This window comes from Delphinus delphis, chromosome 12 (assembly GCF_949987515.2).
Source record: "Delphinus delphis chromosome 12, mDelDel1.2, whole genome shotgun sequence".
In the NCBI taxonomy this organism is placed as follows: domain Eukaryota; kingdom Metazoa; phylum Chordata; class Mammalia; order Artiodactyla; family Delphinidae; genus Delphinus; species Delphinus delphis.
The window spans coordinates 59,582,241-59,598,214 of NC_082694.2; the positions used below are offsets into that span (position 1 = coordinate 59,582,241).

Genomic DNA, 15,974 nt, shown 5'->3' on the forward strand with positions numbered 1-15,974 from the left:
ACCCAGGCAGTCTGGCTCCTGAGTACATGTTCTTAAGCATCACATTATTTGGAGAGCACAAGGCTTTCTGGTTAATTGACCTTACCACCATCTCTCAGCACAGGCAAGGCTGAGTCTCCACCAGCTTCCACCTCTCTCCCCACCTTCTTCTCTGAAGCTGTAGCTTTAAAACCCCTTACATTGAGTAACAAAAAGGAGTCTCTAGGACTTCCCTGGTGGTCCAGTGGCTAGGACTCCACACTTTTCCTGCTGAGGGTGTGTTCCATCCCTGGTCAGGGAACTAAGATCCCACAAGCCGCGCAGCACGGCCAAAAAAATAAATAAATAACTAATAATAATAATAGGTCTCAATGTTGTTTTCATTTGCATTTCCCTGATGACATATAATTTCATTTGCTAATCGGGAGCTCAAAAATGTGAAGAAAAGCAGAATTTTTGTTCAAAAATGGTTTGGCTCTATCTCTTTTTGACTCCTACTTTGATCCATTCAACAAGCGTACGCCAAGCCCCTACTCTCTGCCAGCCCCATGCTTGGCATCAGAGACAAGGACGAATTCAACAGCAAGGTTGCTGCCTCATGGGCTTGCAAGAATTCCCTAGGAAGGGACCACTTTCTGGCAACAATTAATAAGCCAATGGAGGTAAGAAGCCCTTGGTTTAGATGAAGAGTTTTTAAGGATTAAACCACAAGGACAGCAGAAACCACTGCTCTCAACTGTCTCTGAGAAACTCTTCAGAACACATGGATTTTATACTATTTTCACATGTTACTAAGCTTTTAAATCAAGTCAGAATTACAAAACGTGATAGTCCCCAAATTCTGATTAGGACTAAAAAGCTTGTTTTTGAAATGCAGAAAATACTGTTTTCCATGAAAAAGGGCAAAGTTTCTAGGTCGACAGGAATGCTGATTCAGTCGCCAGTTGCTGATGTAGGATAAAGGGTAGACAAAAAGTTTGTCCCTTTTTCTGGGCAAGGGACTGGCCAGAATATATTAATAAATGCTTAACCATGGGGTATGGCCCTGTCCACTCCTCAAATATCCCAAGGATCCCAGCTATGACACCCCCCTCAGACAGCCCAAACTTCAGCACGAGTGCCCCAAATCTCAAATAAAATCACTCAGGATTCTCAGTCAAAAACTCCACACCTGAGAGACTTTCTTTCGGCTTTCTAAGGAAAATAAACACTGGTTTAATTGACAAGCACTTTTAGCATCCCAAATATTTTATATAGTTTTAGATGGCTGCTGGTTGTCCCAGAGGAAGCTCCATGCCATTTTGTGCACAGTTAACAAAGTGAAATTAAAAAGTTCAAGGAGTAAGAGGGAAGATATTTGGGGGCAAAGGAAGGAGAGGAGATTAAAATGATTAATTGTTCACTATAGTCAGACATGATCACAGCCAATAGCATTTTAATCCATTTGGTTCAAGTGAGGAAACAGATCTAGAGAGGTTAAATAACTTGCCCAAGGTCTCATAGCTTTAAGGGACAAAGCAGAGATTTTAAACTAGGAATCCTCAAAGCTCCTACAAGGACATTCTTGGGCATCTGTAATATTAAACTGCAACCTCTAAACTGGTCTCTTTTCCTCCCACCCCCTCTTATAAATGCAGGTTTTCTAAGTGCACTAAGTTTATTTTTTTTCTAAGCTTTCCATAATGGCTCTCATGGCAGTAATAGCTGGGTGTTGGTGGCAACTGGGCAGAAGATGAAGGGGGAGGAATAGCGTTGATTGCATGGGCAGGTTATTTACACCTCTGGCTTATAGGAAATATCCTCATCACGGGTTTTGAAAGAAGTCATAATGACTGCAGGTGGGACTTGCAGATGAAAAACATTAAAAAATATTTTTAATTAAAAAAATGGCAGAAAAAATACTTCACAGGAGGCATTACTGATTTTTCTAGCCTATAACTAAAAGATCACATGATTTACCTCTTTAGAATTCTACAGAAGAAAGATCTCATTTTCCGAGGGAGAATTTGAACTATTCTGACCTCCAGTCATGGCCATCAGCCAAGTAGTTTATAAAATCTATCTGGGAAATTAGAGTTAGTTCACATCTAACCTGGCAATTACAAAAGGACCATGTCTCATGGAATTATCCATGCTTAGCTCTTCACCTTGGCTCAAAACATTTTCTGGAGCATGGTAATATGAAGATAACCCCTTACTCACTCTGTTACATCTTATTGCTTTAAATTATTTGCCTCAGTTTGTTTATATAATACTTACACACTCAGACGTTCTAAAAGACTGTGCAGTGAAAATCTAGCCTCCTTCCTGTCTCTGTACCCCAGCTACCCAGAGTCCTTTCTTAAAGACATCCTCTGTCGCCAATTTCTTAACATGGGTTTTAATACACTAGAATTGATCAAAATAGTAGCAGACCGCCATTTCACACTATTCTGATTGAGGCAGTTATGCTTCCTGTAATGACATATATGAAGTTCAACCTCGAAGATGGCTAAACATATCAGAAAGCCTTACTTGATATTCTAAATGCTTCTTTATCTTTTGAAAATAGCTTGCTCTCCTTTTTAAATAAGTAATTAAATTATCTAAATTATAGCATAGGATTGAAAATGTCTATCTTGATCTAGCACCTAGAATATTTTACTTTTTTTTTTTTTTTTTTTTTTTGGCCACGCTACTACGCGGCTTGCCGGATCTTAGTTCCACGACCAGGGATGGAACCTGTGCTCCCTGCAGTGGAAGCTTGGAGTCCTAACCACTGGACCACCAGGGAATTCCCAGCACCTAGAATACTTTAGATGCTTTGATTTGACCTGGCATTTTGTGGTGCCTGTGACACATCCTGAAAAGAGAATGCTATTTAACTTTCTCAAGAGATGTTAATAACATGGGGAACAATAGTCAATACAAGCTAGACCATTGTAATCTGAGGGGGCTCTATTTTTTTTCTCCCTTTTAAGAACATTTGGGAATAATACTTTCTTCCACCTAGACTCCCACAAGATTCATAGACTCACAGAGACGACTGTATTATTGCCCTCACAAAATAGGCACTTCTATGCCTGCTAAGAAACTGGTGCTTCCCAGGTGCCACATCATCATGGCACACGTTTCATATGAATTCCACAAAGATGCCTTGTGCTTTAAGGTCCATGTGACTCTTATATGAGAACTAAAATTAGTAAGAAGTGAGTGTGTGTATGAGTGGGAGGAGGGGAGGGGGAGGGTAGTTACCTCCTGAATGGTGAGAAAGAAGAGATGGAAATGGGGTGATTAAAGCAGATGCTCACTGCTTATCAACTCCAGGGCTTTACTGGCTCTGAAATTCTAGGTCATCTATCCAATTCTCCTTGGACTCCACTGGGCAATTTTGCACCAGTCAAGTTATCTCTTTGTGATTCTGGTTCAGCCTAGCAAATGGTTATGCTACTAAGAGAGAGAGGTGACTCAGCAAAAGTGATTCTAAAGAATCCTCTTTTGTCACTTGTCAACTCTCTTGCTTTCTGACTCTGAAGACAGAAGATAGGAACACCACCCCCAGAAGTAGAAGGGGGCGTGGAGAGCAAGGGTAAGAGGAGCTGATTTCCCCCAGCCCCTGCACCTTCCTACCAGTGAGTCTCCTATAATAGACTTGCTGAAATCACCAAAGAAATTCTGCCGAAGGTTACCTACCTCCTTCTCCGAGCCAAGCTGTGGAGGCTCCAAAGGAGCTAAAGACAACCAACCAGAGGGCAAGGAACAGGATCCTCAGAAATATTTTTATAATACATTTTGCTAAGGAAATGAGCCAGTTTTATCCTCCTAAGGGAAAACCAATACTCTCAGGTTTCTTGACCTCCAACAATGAGCTATGTTACATATCTAAAGAACCAAACAGACAGAAAAACAGACACCTAAAGGAAAACCTCAAGCCTCCTCTTAACAGATTTCTCCCGTTGTGGAGCACAGGCTCCGGACGCGCAGGCTCAGTGGCCATGGCTCACGGGCCCAGCCGCTCCGCGGCATGTGGGATCTTCCCGGACCGGGGCACGAACCCGTGTCCCCTGCATCGGCAGTTGGACTCTCAACCACTGCGCCACCAGGGAAGCCCCTCTTAACAGATTTTGTCCATGCCCCTACCACTGAGCAGAGAGAATTAATTCTCAAGCAGTTGCCCTCTGCTAACTTTATTTCAACCTCATTTTCTGTCTAGCTACTCGGGTGTGCCAAGAGATAGCAAGCACTATGTACATTTTCTTTTGCCCCAATCAAAGTGCACTGTGAGTTAGTTATTTACGCAAATATTTGGCTAAGGTCTATCTCCACATCTACGCTGCAAGCTGCATGATGATGGGGACCTGTCTCATTGAATGAGACAGTTGGATCAACAGTGTTTGAATGCAGGAATTAATACATGTTCTTAATTGTCTACGGATTCCCACAGAACAAAGTCCACCCTAGCTATAAGGAGACTCGTTTCTCGACTGTAAGTTGGTCTTCCTCATTCTTTCAGCACATAGTTATTGATCAGCCAGGGGGTGATCACAGACCAAAGCGGATAAGCTTCTGCACCCACTAAGCTTACCTTATGGAGCATTTCTGAAACAACCAGACCTCAAAGAGAATCTGATCAAGGAGAAAGGAAGTAGAAGACGCACGTCTTTGATCATTTTCCTTCTTCAGAAAGGGCAGGAGGAAGAGCAGGGGGCCACACCCGCTCTGGCCTGCACTTTCCCCTCCCCCCCTTACAAAGATCCGGCAGCTCAAAGACCGCTCCAGTGTTGCTGGAGTTTATCTTACCCTCAACTGACTTTTTAAATAAGACAAAGCCTGAATGTATAACCAGAGGCCCAGTCCCACGTCAGTTTCTATTCATTTTGTCTTTTTCCAAACACTGGATGGCAACACAGTGAGTTAACCGGATCCAAGTACTGCTGATGGTCACAAGCTCCGTACTTCCCCTGCATCCCTGCATCCCGGGCAGGCTGTGTGGGGCAGTGTGCCAGGTGGAACGGGGGCCCGTCCGCAGCCCAGGGCGTAATTCAACCCACCTTCCAACTCAGCAAAGCCGAGCACCAAGTCTGAGGCTCTGCCCTGCCTGTCTTTAACCTCCAGGGCCGTGATGGTGCAGCCCCAGGAGATGATGTCTACTCTCAGTTGGTCTGACTGCAGCTGGAACTTCTCCACAGTCCCTGCCCCCAAGGGCAGGTCTCCAAAAACGGCTCTGGTCACCGAAACCATGGGGAAAGCCAGGGGTGTGCAGCTTCTCCAGGTCCTTCGAACTCCCGCCGCCAAACCTGGAACGGCAGAAGTTTACTGGAGAAGGGGCGGGACACGGCTCAGACTCCTCCCTTTTCTTGCCTGGATTTAGGGAGTGACCGCTCCTGCAAAAAATATCCTCTGGGAGATTTCTAAATCATTCCTTTGCCTGAGGGTGGCACGCAGGCAAAGTTTCCAGCCAGGCTGGCAATTTCCAGCTAGTTCCTTTCCTTTACTAACGCTGACTGCATTGCATGTTGGGAATGGTAGTCTTTGGAAGGTGAAATTGCATGTTGGGGCCTGTAGTCTTTCTAAACCCAAATCCTGAATCTGCAGGGTTCTATTGCCTTCGCTGACACGAGGTTCTCAATATGCAATGATCTGTTCATTAATGGTGGCTAACTTTCAGATAAAACGCTGATTAATGAAGAGATCAGAATTAGGAATAGTGAGGGAAGGAAAAGTTGGGGGAAATTTTGGTTTTTAAGTTAACTCTTTGATCCAGACCGGAAAGAAGTATGGAGGTAATTTAGAGAAGGGGTAAATAATTGCAGGTTTCTCTGCACACTGACTGAAGATGCATTCTGTTTGTCCCGCACAAACAACTCTGAACATGTTTCTGCTGGAGCCACTGCCAACAGCCTGGACAGGGTCACGTGTAGGTGATTAGGGCCTAGTTTATATGGAGGCAATCTCTGACTTTCTTTTCTTCAGGGAACCGGGAAAGGACCTTGGGTATATACCCCTTCTTGTTCCTGAAATCCAAAGTTCCTTTAAGAAGGGATTAAGGATAAATATTTATTAATGTCATATACTGTACTTTTATTATCTGCTTTCCATAAGCAGAAAAAGGCTTTAAGTGGGACTTCCCTGGCAGTCCAGTGGCTAAGACTCTCCGCTTCCAATGCAGGGGATGTGGGTTTGATCCCTGGTCAGGGAACTAAGATCCTGCATGCTGTGGGGCGTGGCCAACAACAACAACAACAAAAGGCTTTAAGTATGCACTGCTAGAAGAGAAAAGACACAGAGGTCATAAATAATAGTTATGCTTTGATGTGCCTCAGAATTATCTACAGAGATTTTTTTTTTTTTTTTTTTTTTTTTTTGCGGTACGCGGGCCTCTCACTGCCGTGGCCTCTCCCGCTGCGGAGCACAGGCTCCGGACGCGCAGGCTCAGCGGCCATGGCTCACCGGCCCAGCCGCTCCGCGGCACGTGGGATCTTTCCAGACCGGGGCACGAACCCGCGTCCCCTGCATCGGCAGGCAGACGCTCAACCACTGCGCCACCAGGGAAGCCCTACAGAGATTTTTTTAAATGCATCTCCCCAGGCCCATACCTGGAATTATGGATTCTGTGAGTCTAAGGTGAAACTCAGGAATCTGCTTTTTTCACAGGTTCCTCAGGTTATTCTTATGCAGTTTATCTGCGACCAGACTTTGAGAAATATTGCTCCAGGTTTTGATGGCTAATCTCAGATTTTTTTTTCCCCTCTGATGGCAGAGGACTAAGATAGAGCTACCAAAAGCCTTAATAGGATTGTCAGATAAAATACAGGGGCCTGGGTTATTTCTTTGCTAAATCTGTCCAGACAGTACTGGGCCTAGGAAGGGGGAGGATTCTGGAAGCCTGACGACATGTTTTACTTGACCATCTGTATACTCAACTCAACTTTGCTTGACACTGCTTTTGATTTGATTCCTAGATACTTCAGAGGGGATCCAACTAGACTGTGGTGAACGCCAAAATGCGTCTATGACTAGGAAATTAGGAGAATTGGGATCCCATTCCTGGAATCAGATGCTAATAAAACATAACAATCTCTCAGCCCTGTCTGTGTAGTTTGAAGGAACACTTAACATTCTTGCCACAAAGCCTCCATTCTCATTCATGAATCAGGGGAATTCTGATAGCAAAGGAAAAAGAGAGCTTGCAGCAAGCTTCAGTGAAGCATAACATATAATAACAAAAAGACCCAAACAAGTCAAATTATAGACTGCACTGCACTCATACAATAACGGGTAGGCACTCCTGGTGCTGCTTCATCAGAAATTCTCATAAACTCTGCCACCCTCATCAGCCCACTTAACGTTTATGTGTATGCTGATTCATACACAAGCCCTTTCTGCAATGCTGTATTAGCAAGGATGTCTTAGAATCTCTTCTGTGAGCAGGAAGACCGAATTTTCTTTTCTCGGCCACCAGTTCTCAATGTTCTGCCAAGCTCATGTTGTCACAGAAATAAATAAATGCATCTGGATGGCCAAAGCCAAGTGTCACCAGTGGGTGTCTTGTAGCTTGGCTTGTTGGAAAATGAAACATACCATGATGTCTCTCTAAGAGCTACACTTCTTGATTTCATTTTCCTTTAGCTTTGAAGGGTTTAACATATTGTCCCCAGTAGGACTACTTTGTGCTAAGTCAGGTGTCAGACACAAATCTTGATTTTTCTTACCAAAATATCTTATTTTCTTAATCTCACAGTGCTAATTTAAAGGAATATCTGTGCACTTAAAAAGGAGAAGAAGGGGCTTCCCTGGTGGCACAGTGGTTGAGAGTCCACCTGCCGATGCTGGGGACGTGGGTTCGTGCCCTGGTCCGGGAAGATCCCACATGCTGCGGAGCATGAGCCATGGCCGCTGAGCCTGTGCGTCCGGAGCCTGTGCTCTGCAATGGGAGAGGCCACAACAGTGACAGGCCCACGTACCGCAAAAAAAAAAAAAAAAAAAAAAAAAAAAAGGGAGTGGGAACTGTGACATTTAAGTCAAAGAGGAGTTACTTAAAGTGGATACCTTTTCTTTCAACCAGAGAGTGAGGTATCAGGGTGGACAGGTCAAGAATAAGGTCTGTTTTTCTTCTCAGCTGGAGGTTAGTCCCCAAAGCTGAATGCTAGGAGAGTCAGGAATGAGGAATCAAGGCCCTTGCTCCCTGGGCCCCACCTCCTTTTTCTACACAGAAACTGCAGGTGGGCTGTTCCTAGGACCCATTAGACCCTAAGCCCATAAAGATGTCTCCAAAACCTTAAGCTATTGACAGCCTGCTATGCAGAGCAAACTCTCTGAGATATAATAATAGTAAACTCTCTGAGCTATAATAATAAAACCAACTCACAATACCTCACAGTTTGTCAAAAAAGAGACCTAGAATAGATTCTCTTCAGTCAGGTTGATACATTACCATCCTCCTGTTTCCTTTCTCTTTGCTCAGAACTCCAGTGATGTTTACTGTCAGTTCTCTTTATCAGGTGCTCGGTATGCACTGTCTTAGATCATCCCTGATCTTTCCATGAATACATTTTGTTGTTGTTATTGTTTATTCAACTATTGGCTCCCTGACTCAGTTTTTTTACATATATGTTTTATAACCCAAACAACACTATATTTGGTTTCAGATGAAAACTACTTGTATCTGGAAGCCAGGCAGACTTGGGAGAATGCAATCAAATTCATGAGAGGTAGGATTCTTCACAGTTCAATTCATCTCCATTTCATCAACAGTTTTGAAGGAGCTGCTGGGGAAGGTATTATGGGGACAGGTGAGAAGTTGCTGAGGAAGATAGATAAGTTTTGCTGTATGACATGTTCATTTATCAAATAGTCAATAAGTATATGCCAGGCACCGTGCTAAGTGCTGGTTGTACACTGGTACGTAAAACATGATCTTTGCCTTCAAGATGTTTACAGTCTAAAGTGATATAATGTTCATCTCTATCCTCCATAAAAACTTCAGTAAAATCTTCAAAATTCAATTCATAGTCAATGCTAGATTAAACAAAGTACTGGGACTGGCCTCAAGACAGCTATAATTTCAGGCTTGCGCAAAGATGATCAGCCATATTGGGAATATTTTAGAATTCCCTAGCACCAAGAACAGTGACAGGCAATTTTAGATGCTCAATAAATAATTATTCAACAAATACATCATACATTTATATATACAATTTTCTAGTGGAGAATTGGTTCTGGTGCCAGAAAACCCAGGTTCATGAGGCAACAGAACTTACTGTCTGGGCAATTTGTTCAACCACTTTGGACCTCAGTTTCCTCATCTATGAAATGGGAATAATATCACGTTTGACCCATCCAATTGTTAATTGATCACTAGTAAATATTAAGTACTAAAAATTTACTGAGCACCGTGATAAGCACCCCTATGAGTCAGACACTATTACCTTATACAGAAATTGAGACTTAGAGAGATTAAGTAACTTGTTCAAAATAACATGGGTCAGGAAACCAAGATTTGACCCCGGGCTCCTTGACTACAGAGATAGGAGCATTTAACCACTTCCTTATATGCTGCCTAGAATTGTGGTCAACTGAGAACATGGATTCCAAAGCACTAACTGAATTCTAAAACATCACACTAATGTAAAATATTCATCTTCTAATTTTATGGTAATTGCAAGTTTTAAAAACTCAGTTTCTGGAATTAGGTCGCATTGGGTTCAAGAGGGCATTGTATTCACTTACTGTAGGTAAAGAAGGACCCAAGGAGAAGAACTAGTCCTTGGCACCCAAAGACTCTGGAAACTAGGCACTCGTCACCTCTGGACCTATTATATATTCATTTTTTATTTGTTATTATGTCTCCTGCCAAGAAAATGAAGCTCCAAGAGAGCTGGAAATTTCACTGTTACATCCCAGTACCTAGAACAGATTAGTAGATGACTAAAAAAAATTTGTTTAGTGAATGCTTGAGTGCTAGAAAGGATGTGAAGCATCTCTTTTACAAAGCTGGTGAAAGTCTCAAGTGATAAAACTCTGGAGGACAGCTTGTCAATATCTAGTGAAGTCAAAGTACATATAACTCAGCAATGGTCCATAACCAAGCAATTATATTCCTTGGAATATACCGTAGATGATCTTTTGCATATAGGCATAAGAATATTTATGGCAGGGTTTCCCTGGTGGCGCAGTGGTTGAGAGTCCGCCTGCCAATGCAGGGGACACGGGTTCGTGGCCCGGTCTGGGAAGATCCCACATGCCGCGGAGCGGCTGGGCCCGTGAGCCATGGCTGCTGAGCCTGTGTGTCCAGAGCCTGTGCTCCACAACAGGAGAGGCCACAAGAGTGAGAGGCTGGCGTACCGCAAAAACAACAACAACAATATTTATGGCAGTAGTATGCATAAGAATGAAAATTTGGTTAAAAAAAAAAGAATAAAAATTTGGAAACAACCTAAGGTCCATCAATTGAAAAGTGAGTAAAAATATTGTGGTAGGGGACTTCCCTGGTGGTCCAGTGGTTAAGAATAGGTCTTGCAATGCAGGGGACGCTGGTTCGATCCCTGGTCAGGGAACTATGATGCCACATGCCCCAGGGCAGCTAAGCCCTCACTCGCCACAACTACTGAGCCCACGTGCTCTGGAGCCTGCAAGCCACAACTAGAGAGAAGCCCGCGCACCACAGCTGAGAGCCCGCACGCTGCAACAAAAGACCCGAGCTGCAACTAAGACCTGACACAGCCAAAATAAATAAATAAATATTTAAAAAAATATATTGTGGTAGATCTATGTAATGGAATATAACATAACAGGAAAACGAATGCACTAGGGCTCCACAGGACCTCAAGCATGAATTTCATATTTATGATGTTAAGGGAGAAATAAATCACTGGCAGAAGGATGCAGATATATCATTTATATCAAATACAAAAATTTGTAAAACAAACTAGATCTCCCAGAATTTGAGCCATTAGTCCAGGGTCATTTAGCTTGGTAAGTTGTACAGCTAGGATCTGAACCCAGAGCACTTTCCATTATATCAAAATGCTTCTGGTAAACACTGAAAGGCAGATATGGATTAGACCTTCGCAGAGCTCTGGCAACCTTACTGATTGATCTTTTCTTAGCTTGAGTCAGTTGTGGTGCCAAGCGACTGGCCTGGAGGGTGAGGTATTTTCTTCTCCTCATTCTTTGATATGAATAATAGATGTTTAAGCAAAATTACGTAAAGCAGCTTTAGAACAAGTCCCTCATCCATTACCTCTGGCTTGACTGTAGCACCTATTTATATGAATTCTGGAGCCACAGCTAGCCTGAGCACATTCTTTGCTTTTATACAGACTAGACAGCCACTTCTAGGTAGCTTTTGTGACAGCAATACCTTCAAGAGTCAAAACTCTTTTATTTCTCAAGGTATAAACCACCTCAAGCCTGGCTTAGGCAAAAAAGGGAATTTATTGGCTAAAGATAGCGAAAAGTCTAGAGATGTTCAGGCATGTTCAGGTATGGCTGGATCTGGGTTAAAACTATGTCAGTAGGACTTGGTATTTCTCTTCCTCTTGGTTCTGTTTCCACGGCATTGGCCCTATTTCCAGGACTGCTTTTTCTATATATGATTTCTAGCATCCCCAGGCTTATATTATCCTATGATAGCAATCTTAAAATAAATCAAACTTCACATTCCCAATAATATCAATAAAAGTCCCAGTACTGAATCTCACTTGGTCATGTGGTCTTCTGAACCAATTACCTGCTGCTTGGTAGGGTGAAGTCAGGCTGACCCAACAAAATGGACTAGGAAAGTCCGGGGGTGGGAGGGGGAAGGTAATTCCCCAAGGAAAAATCTGAATGCTGTTCCCAAAGAGAAAATGGATGCTGATCAGGCAAAAACAATGTGTGTCCACCAAAAAGAGTAATGTCATTAGAGTGTTAGAAGTTGGAAATAAAAAATAACTACACAGGGAAGAATGTAAATTGATATAGCCCTTATGGAAAACCGTATGGAGGTTCCTTAAAAAACTAAAAGTAGAACTACCATATGACCCAGCAATCCCACTACTGGGCATATACCCAGAGAAAACCATAATTCAAAAAAAAGGATATGCACTCCAGTGTTCATAGCAGCATTATTTGCAATAGCCAGGACATGGAAGCAACCTAAATGCCCATTGACAGAGGAATGGATAAAGAAGATGTGGTACATATATACAATGGAATATTACTCAGCCATAAAAAGGAATGTAATTGGGTCATTTGCAGAGACGTGGATGGACTTGGAGAGTGTCATACAGAGTGAAGTAAGTCAGAAAGAAAAAAGCAAATATTGTATAATAATGCACATATGTGGAATCTAGAAAAATGGTATAGATGATCTTAGTTGCAAAGCAGAAATAGAGACGCAGACGTAGAGAACAAATGTATGGATACCAAGGGGGAAAGGGGTGGAGTGGGAGGAATTGGGAGACTGGGACTGACACATATACATTATTGATACTATGTATAAAATGGACAACTGATGGGAACATGCTGTATAGCACAGGGAACTCACCTAGTGCACTGCAATAACCTAAACGGGAGGGAAGTCCAAAAGGGAGGGGATATCTGTTATGTGTATGGCTGATTCATTTTGTTGTGCAGTGGAAGCTAACACAACATTGTAAAGCAACCATACTCCAATAAAAATTAATTTAAAAAGATAACTACAGGGCTTCCCTGGTGGCGCAGTGGTTGAGAGTCCGCCTGCCGATGCAGGGGACACGGGTTTGTGCCCCGGTCCGGGAAGATCCCACATGCCGCGGAGCAGCTGGGCCCGTGAGCCATGGCCGTTGAGCCTGCGTGTCCAGAGCCTGTGCTCCGCAATGGGAGAGGCCACAACAGTGAGAGGCCCGCATACCGCAAAAAAAAAAAAAAAAAAAACAAAAAAAAAAAACTACACAGGGAATTCTTGTAGAGAGTTCAAGCATTTAGAATATTTTGACACATCAGAATACCTGTGTCTCATGAAGAGCTTTCAACATTTTGTCAGTGCTTTCAGTAGCAGGTGTTGCCACATCCCCACATCTATTCTTGTTTTACTTTTGCCTTGGTCTCTTGACTAATGTGGTACTGACGCAAACTTGCTCGAAACTTTCTCAATATTTTTCAATTACCCTTCGGTTTTTCAAAGGACAAGAGTCACCAACATTCTAGAAAGAATGTTAGCTTAAATCCAGTCTAGTCTGAAGCACATTAATCTTTGCCTTGTCTGAAGACAAGGTGGATCAAGGAATTGCTCTCCAAGTTTATCTGAACTCCATCCCTCATAATATGAAAACATATCAAAAATCATGGGTGAATATAATTCTTGGCATAAAATAGCATTCAAAAAACATTTTAAGGGACTTCCCTGGTGGTCCAGTGGTTAAGACTCCACGCTTCCACTGCAGGAGGCACAGGCCCAATCCCTGATAGGGGAATTAAGATACCCCGCTGCGGTGCGGACAAAAAAAAAAAATTTTTTTTAAGAAATCTTACTCAAATAAATGTGGAGCATTCGCTCTCATGATCTTGCCTGCCTGATTCAGTAAGCTTTGATTCAGTCTGTTCCACATCTGCTAACCATGGGAACCAGTCATAGTGTGATCTTAATTCCTTAATTTCTATATGCTATGTCACTTGTTCAAGAGGTCCCAACACTTTTATAATTTCCTGCTTTTGAATGGATCACATTTGGCTCAGCTTGAATGATAAATTTCTGACAAGATGTAATAAGCAGTTTTTTTTGCCAAATCAGAACTTCAAAAAATTACTCTTTGATTCGTTAGAATTATATTTGGCTGTCTGTAACAGACATCCAAAATAATAGTGGCTTAAAAGAGATACAAGTTGATTTCTTTCCTAAAAACAGTCCAGTGGTAGGTATGTGAAGTTCTGGGGGTTTACTTTACTTGCAAGCTAATAAATTGCTGTTTCACGGATGCTGGCTGAAGATACAAGATTCCTAGGTCTGAGACAAAAAATTTTATTACTGCATCCAAGCATCATGGGCATCATGTTGGTGCTGGTTCCTCATGCCTTTCAAAACCCACGGAGGGGTACTTCCCTGGCGGTCCAGTGGTTACGACTCCCAGTGCAGGGGGCACGGGTTCAATCCCTGGTCGGGGAACTAAGATCCCACATGCTGCGTGGTGCGGCCAAAAAAAAACCATGGAGGCAGCATGGAGGGACAAAGATGGACACTCTACATATAGTGGGTTTGCATTTCAACTGAAATCTACCACTTTTACAGTGGCTGGTAAGCAAGCCTGCTCTTTGTCTGGGAGAAGACGTTACATTATCTCTTGAGTCTGTTGATTGCAAACTCAACTCTGAGAAATGATTGGCTAAAAGCAGTCAAGGTCTTGCATTGCTGGCATACCCAAAAGGGATGTTCAGGGATGCTCAGGCTCACCACTACTTGTTTCAACAGGTGGTCTGAGGTTGGGATGGCAGCTCTGCTCAATATGGTCATCTGGGACCTAGGCTCCCTCTAACTTGTTGCTTCATCATCTGTAGGGTGTGGCCTAAAGTCCACTTGGCCAAGGAGATATGCTACCATGTCCACAATTAGAGGAACAGGGTGGAGGAGAGGAGACAGGGAGAGGAACTATTGGAGAAAGGGCAGCCCCCCTCCCTTTAAGAACACATCCTGAAAGTTCTATACTTCACTTTCCTTCATCTCCCGTTGGCCACAGTGTATTCACATAACCATATCAAAGTTCAGGGTATGTTGGGAAATGTATAATCTTTATTCTAGGTATTCTATTAATGTAGTATAAAGGAGAAGACATTGGAGAATAAGTGGCACTCTGCCACATTCTTTACTAAAAGTTGGTGGTATTTAAATAAATACTTTCCAGGGACCTTAGAGGGTTGCTAATCACCACTTTGTTCCTCCCATTCTTTGTACATAATGAGAATCTGACCCTGTGGCTTGGGTGGGTACTGGTCGCAGCCAGATATCTATGAGTACACACTCGGGATGGGACTACAGGTATCAGATACTCTACAGGCACTGCCCAAAGTGAGAACACAGAGGAATCATATGACTTCCAAGGATCTGGAAAATGACAGAGATTTTACTCCAGATGATGGTGTGTTTGTGAGTATGGTGCTAGAGACTCCGAGGATCAAAGTTGCAAGGTCTGGAAGAGCTCTACTTGGAGAAGTTTATTATGCCCAGAAGGTGGGTGGTGCAGCTTGGGAACCATTTTCAAGAGCCCAAGCCACACAGGATTTCCCCCCAACCCTCACATAAGTGGATCCTGTAAAAGACGTGGAGAACTCCAAGTCAGTCAGCCCAGGACAAGGGCTATTTCTGTCATGGAAGAGGAGACAGAACCACAGTTGGAGGGAGGGATTTCCAAGAGTCAGTGTTGACCCAGTATAGTTACAGTAAGGAATTTCCCAAGGCCAGCTGACTGGGAGTTGCTTGGGGCACTGTCCTAAGTAGTACCCAGCTGAGGTCCCTGGGATGACCTTGTAGCTGGCAGGTGTTCTCTACTAGTTAGTGGTGGCTCTGGCCTTCTAGTCTCGGGGAAGCTTCTCCTTCATGGAAGACTTGAGCCTCTGCTCAAAGTAGAAGCATTTGGCCAGTTCATTCTACTTGGACTTCAGCACATTGCCTCAGTCATCTCCCTTGATTTTGTACCATCTCTTACCAAATTGACTGTGTCTCTCTCCCTGCAGGTGGGTAAGACAATTATTGACCAGGTTAACTTTGTCCTGAACAGGGCTCTGGCAGAAGAAATCCTTGTCAAAAATTATCACATATTAAAAAAAAAAAAAGACTAAGAATGAGGCCCTTAGAGTGGTCTCAGGTACATCAGCAGATATACCAAGATGTGTGGCATTGACTGATGAAACTATGTGGCTTCTCTAGGAAGAGAGAGAGAGCAGAGAAGGCAAGGAAGTGAGGGGATAGCATTTTAACAGCAAACGCTGGGGGCAGAGGAGGCCTATCAGATGTGAGGCCAGGATGGGAAGGCTTATCAGAAAAGACTTTACCTGGACTCCTG

General features: G+C 43.2%; 1 protein-coding gene across 1 annotated transcript in view; it reads right to left on the reverse strand.

Moving 5' to 3' along the window:
* GALM (galactose mutarotase) overlaps positions 1-15,974 on the reverse strand; it is a 96,074-nt gene that overhangs the window by 45,998 nt on the left and 34,102 nt on the right. Inside the window, exon 3 of the mRNA XM_060026785.1 lies at positions 5,010-5,255. Within this exon, the coding sequence (XP_059882768.1) occupies positions 5,010-5,255 (246 nt within the window). The remainder of the gene's footprint in view (positions 1-5,009; positions 5,256-15,974) is intronic.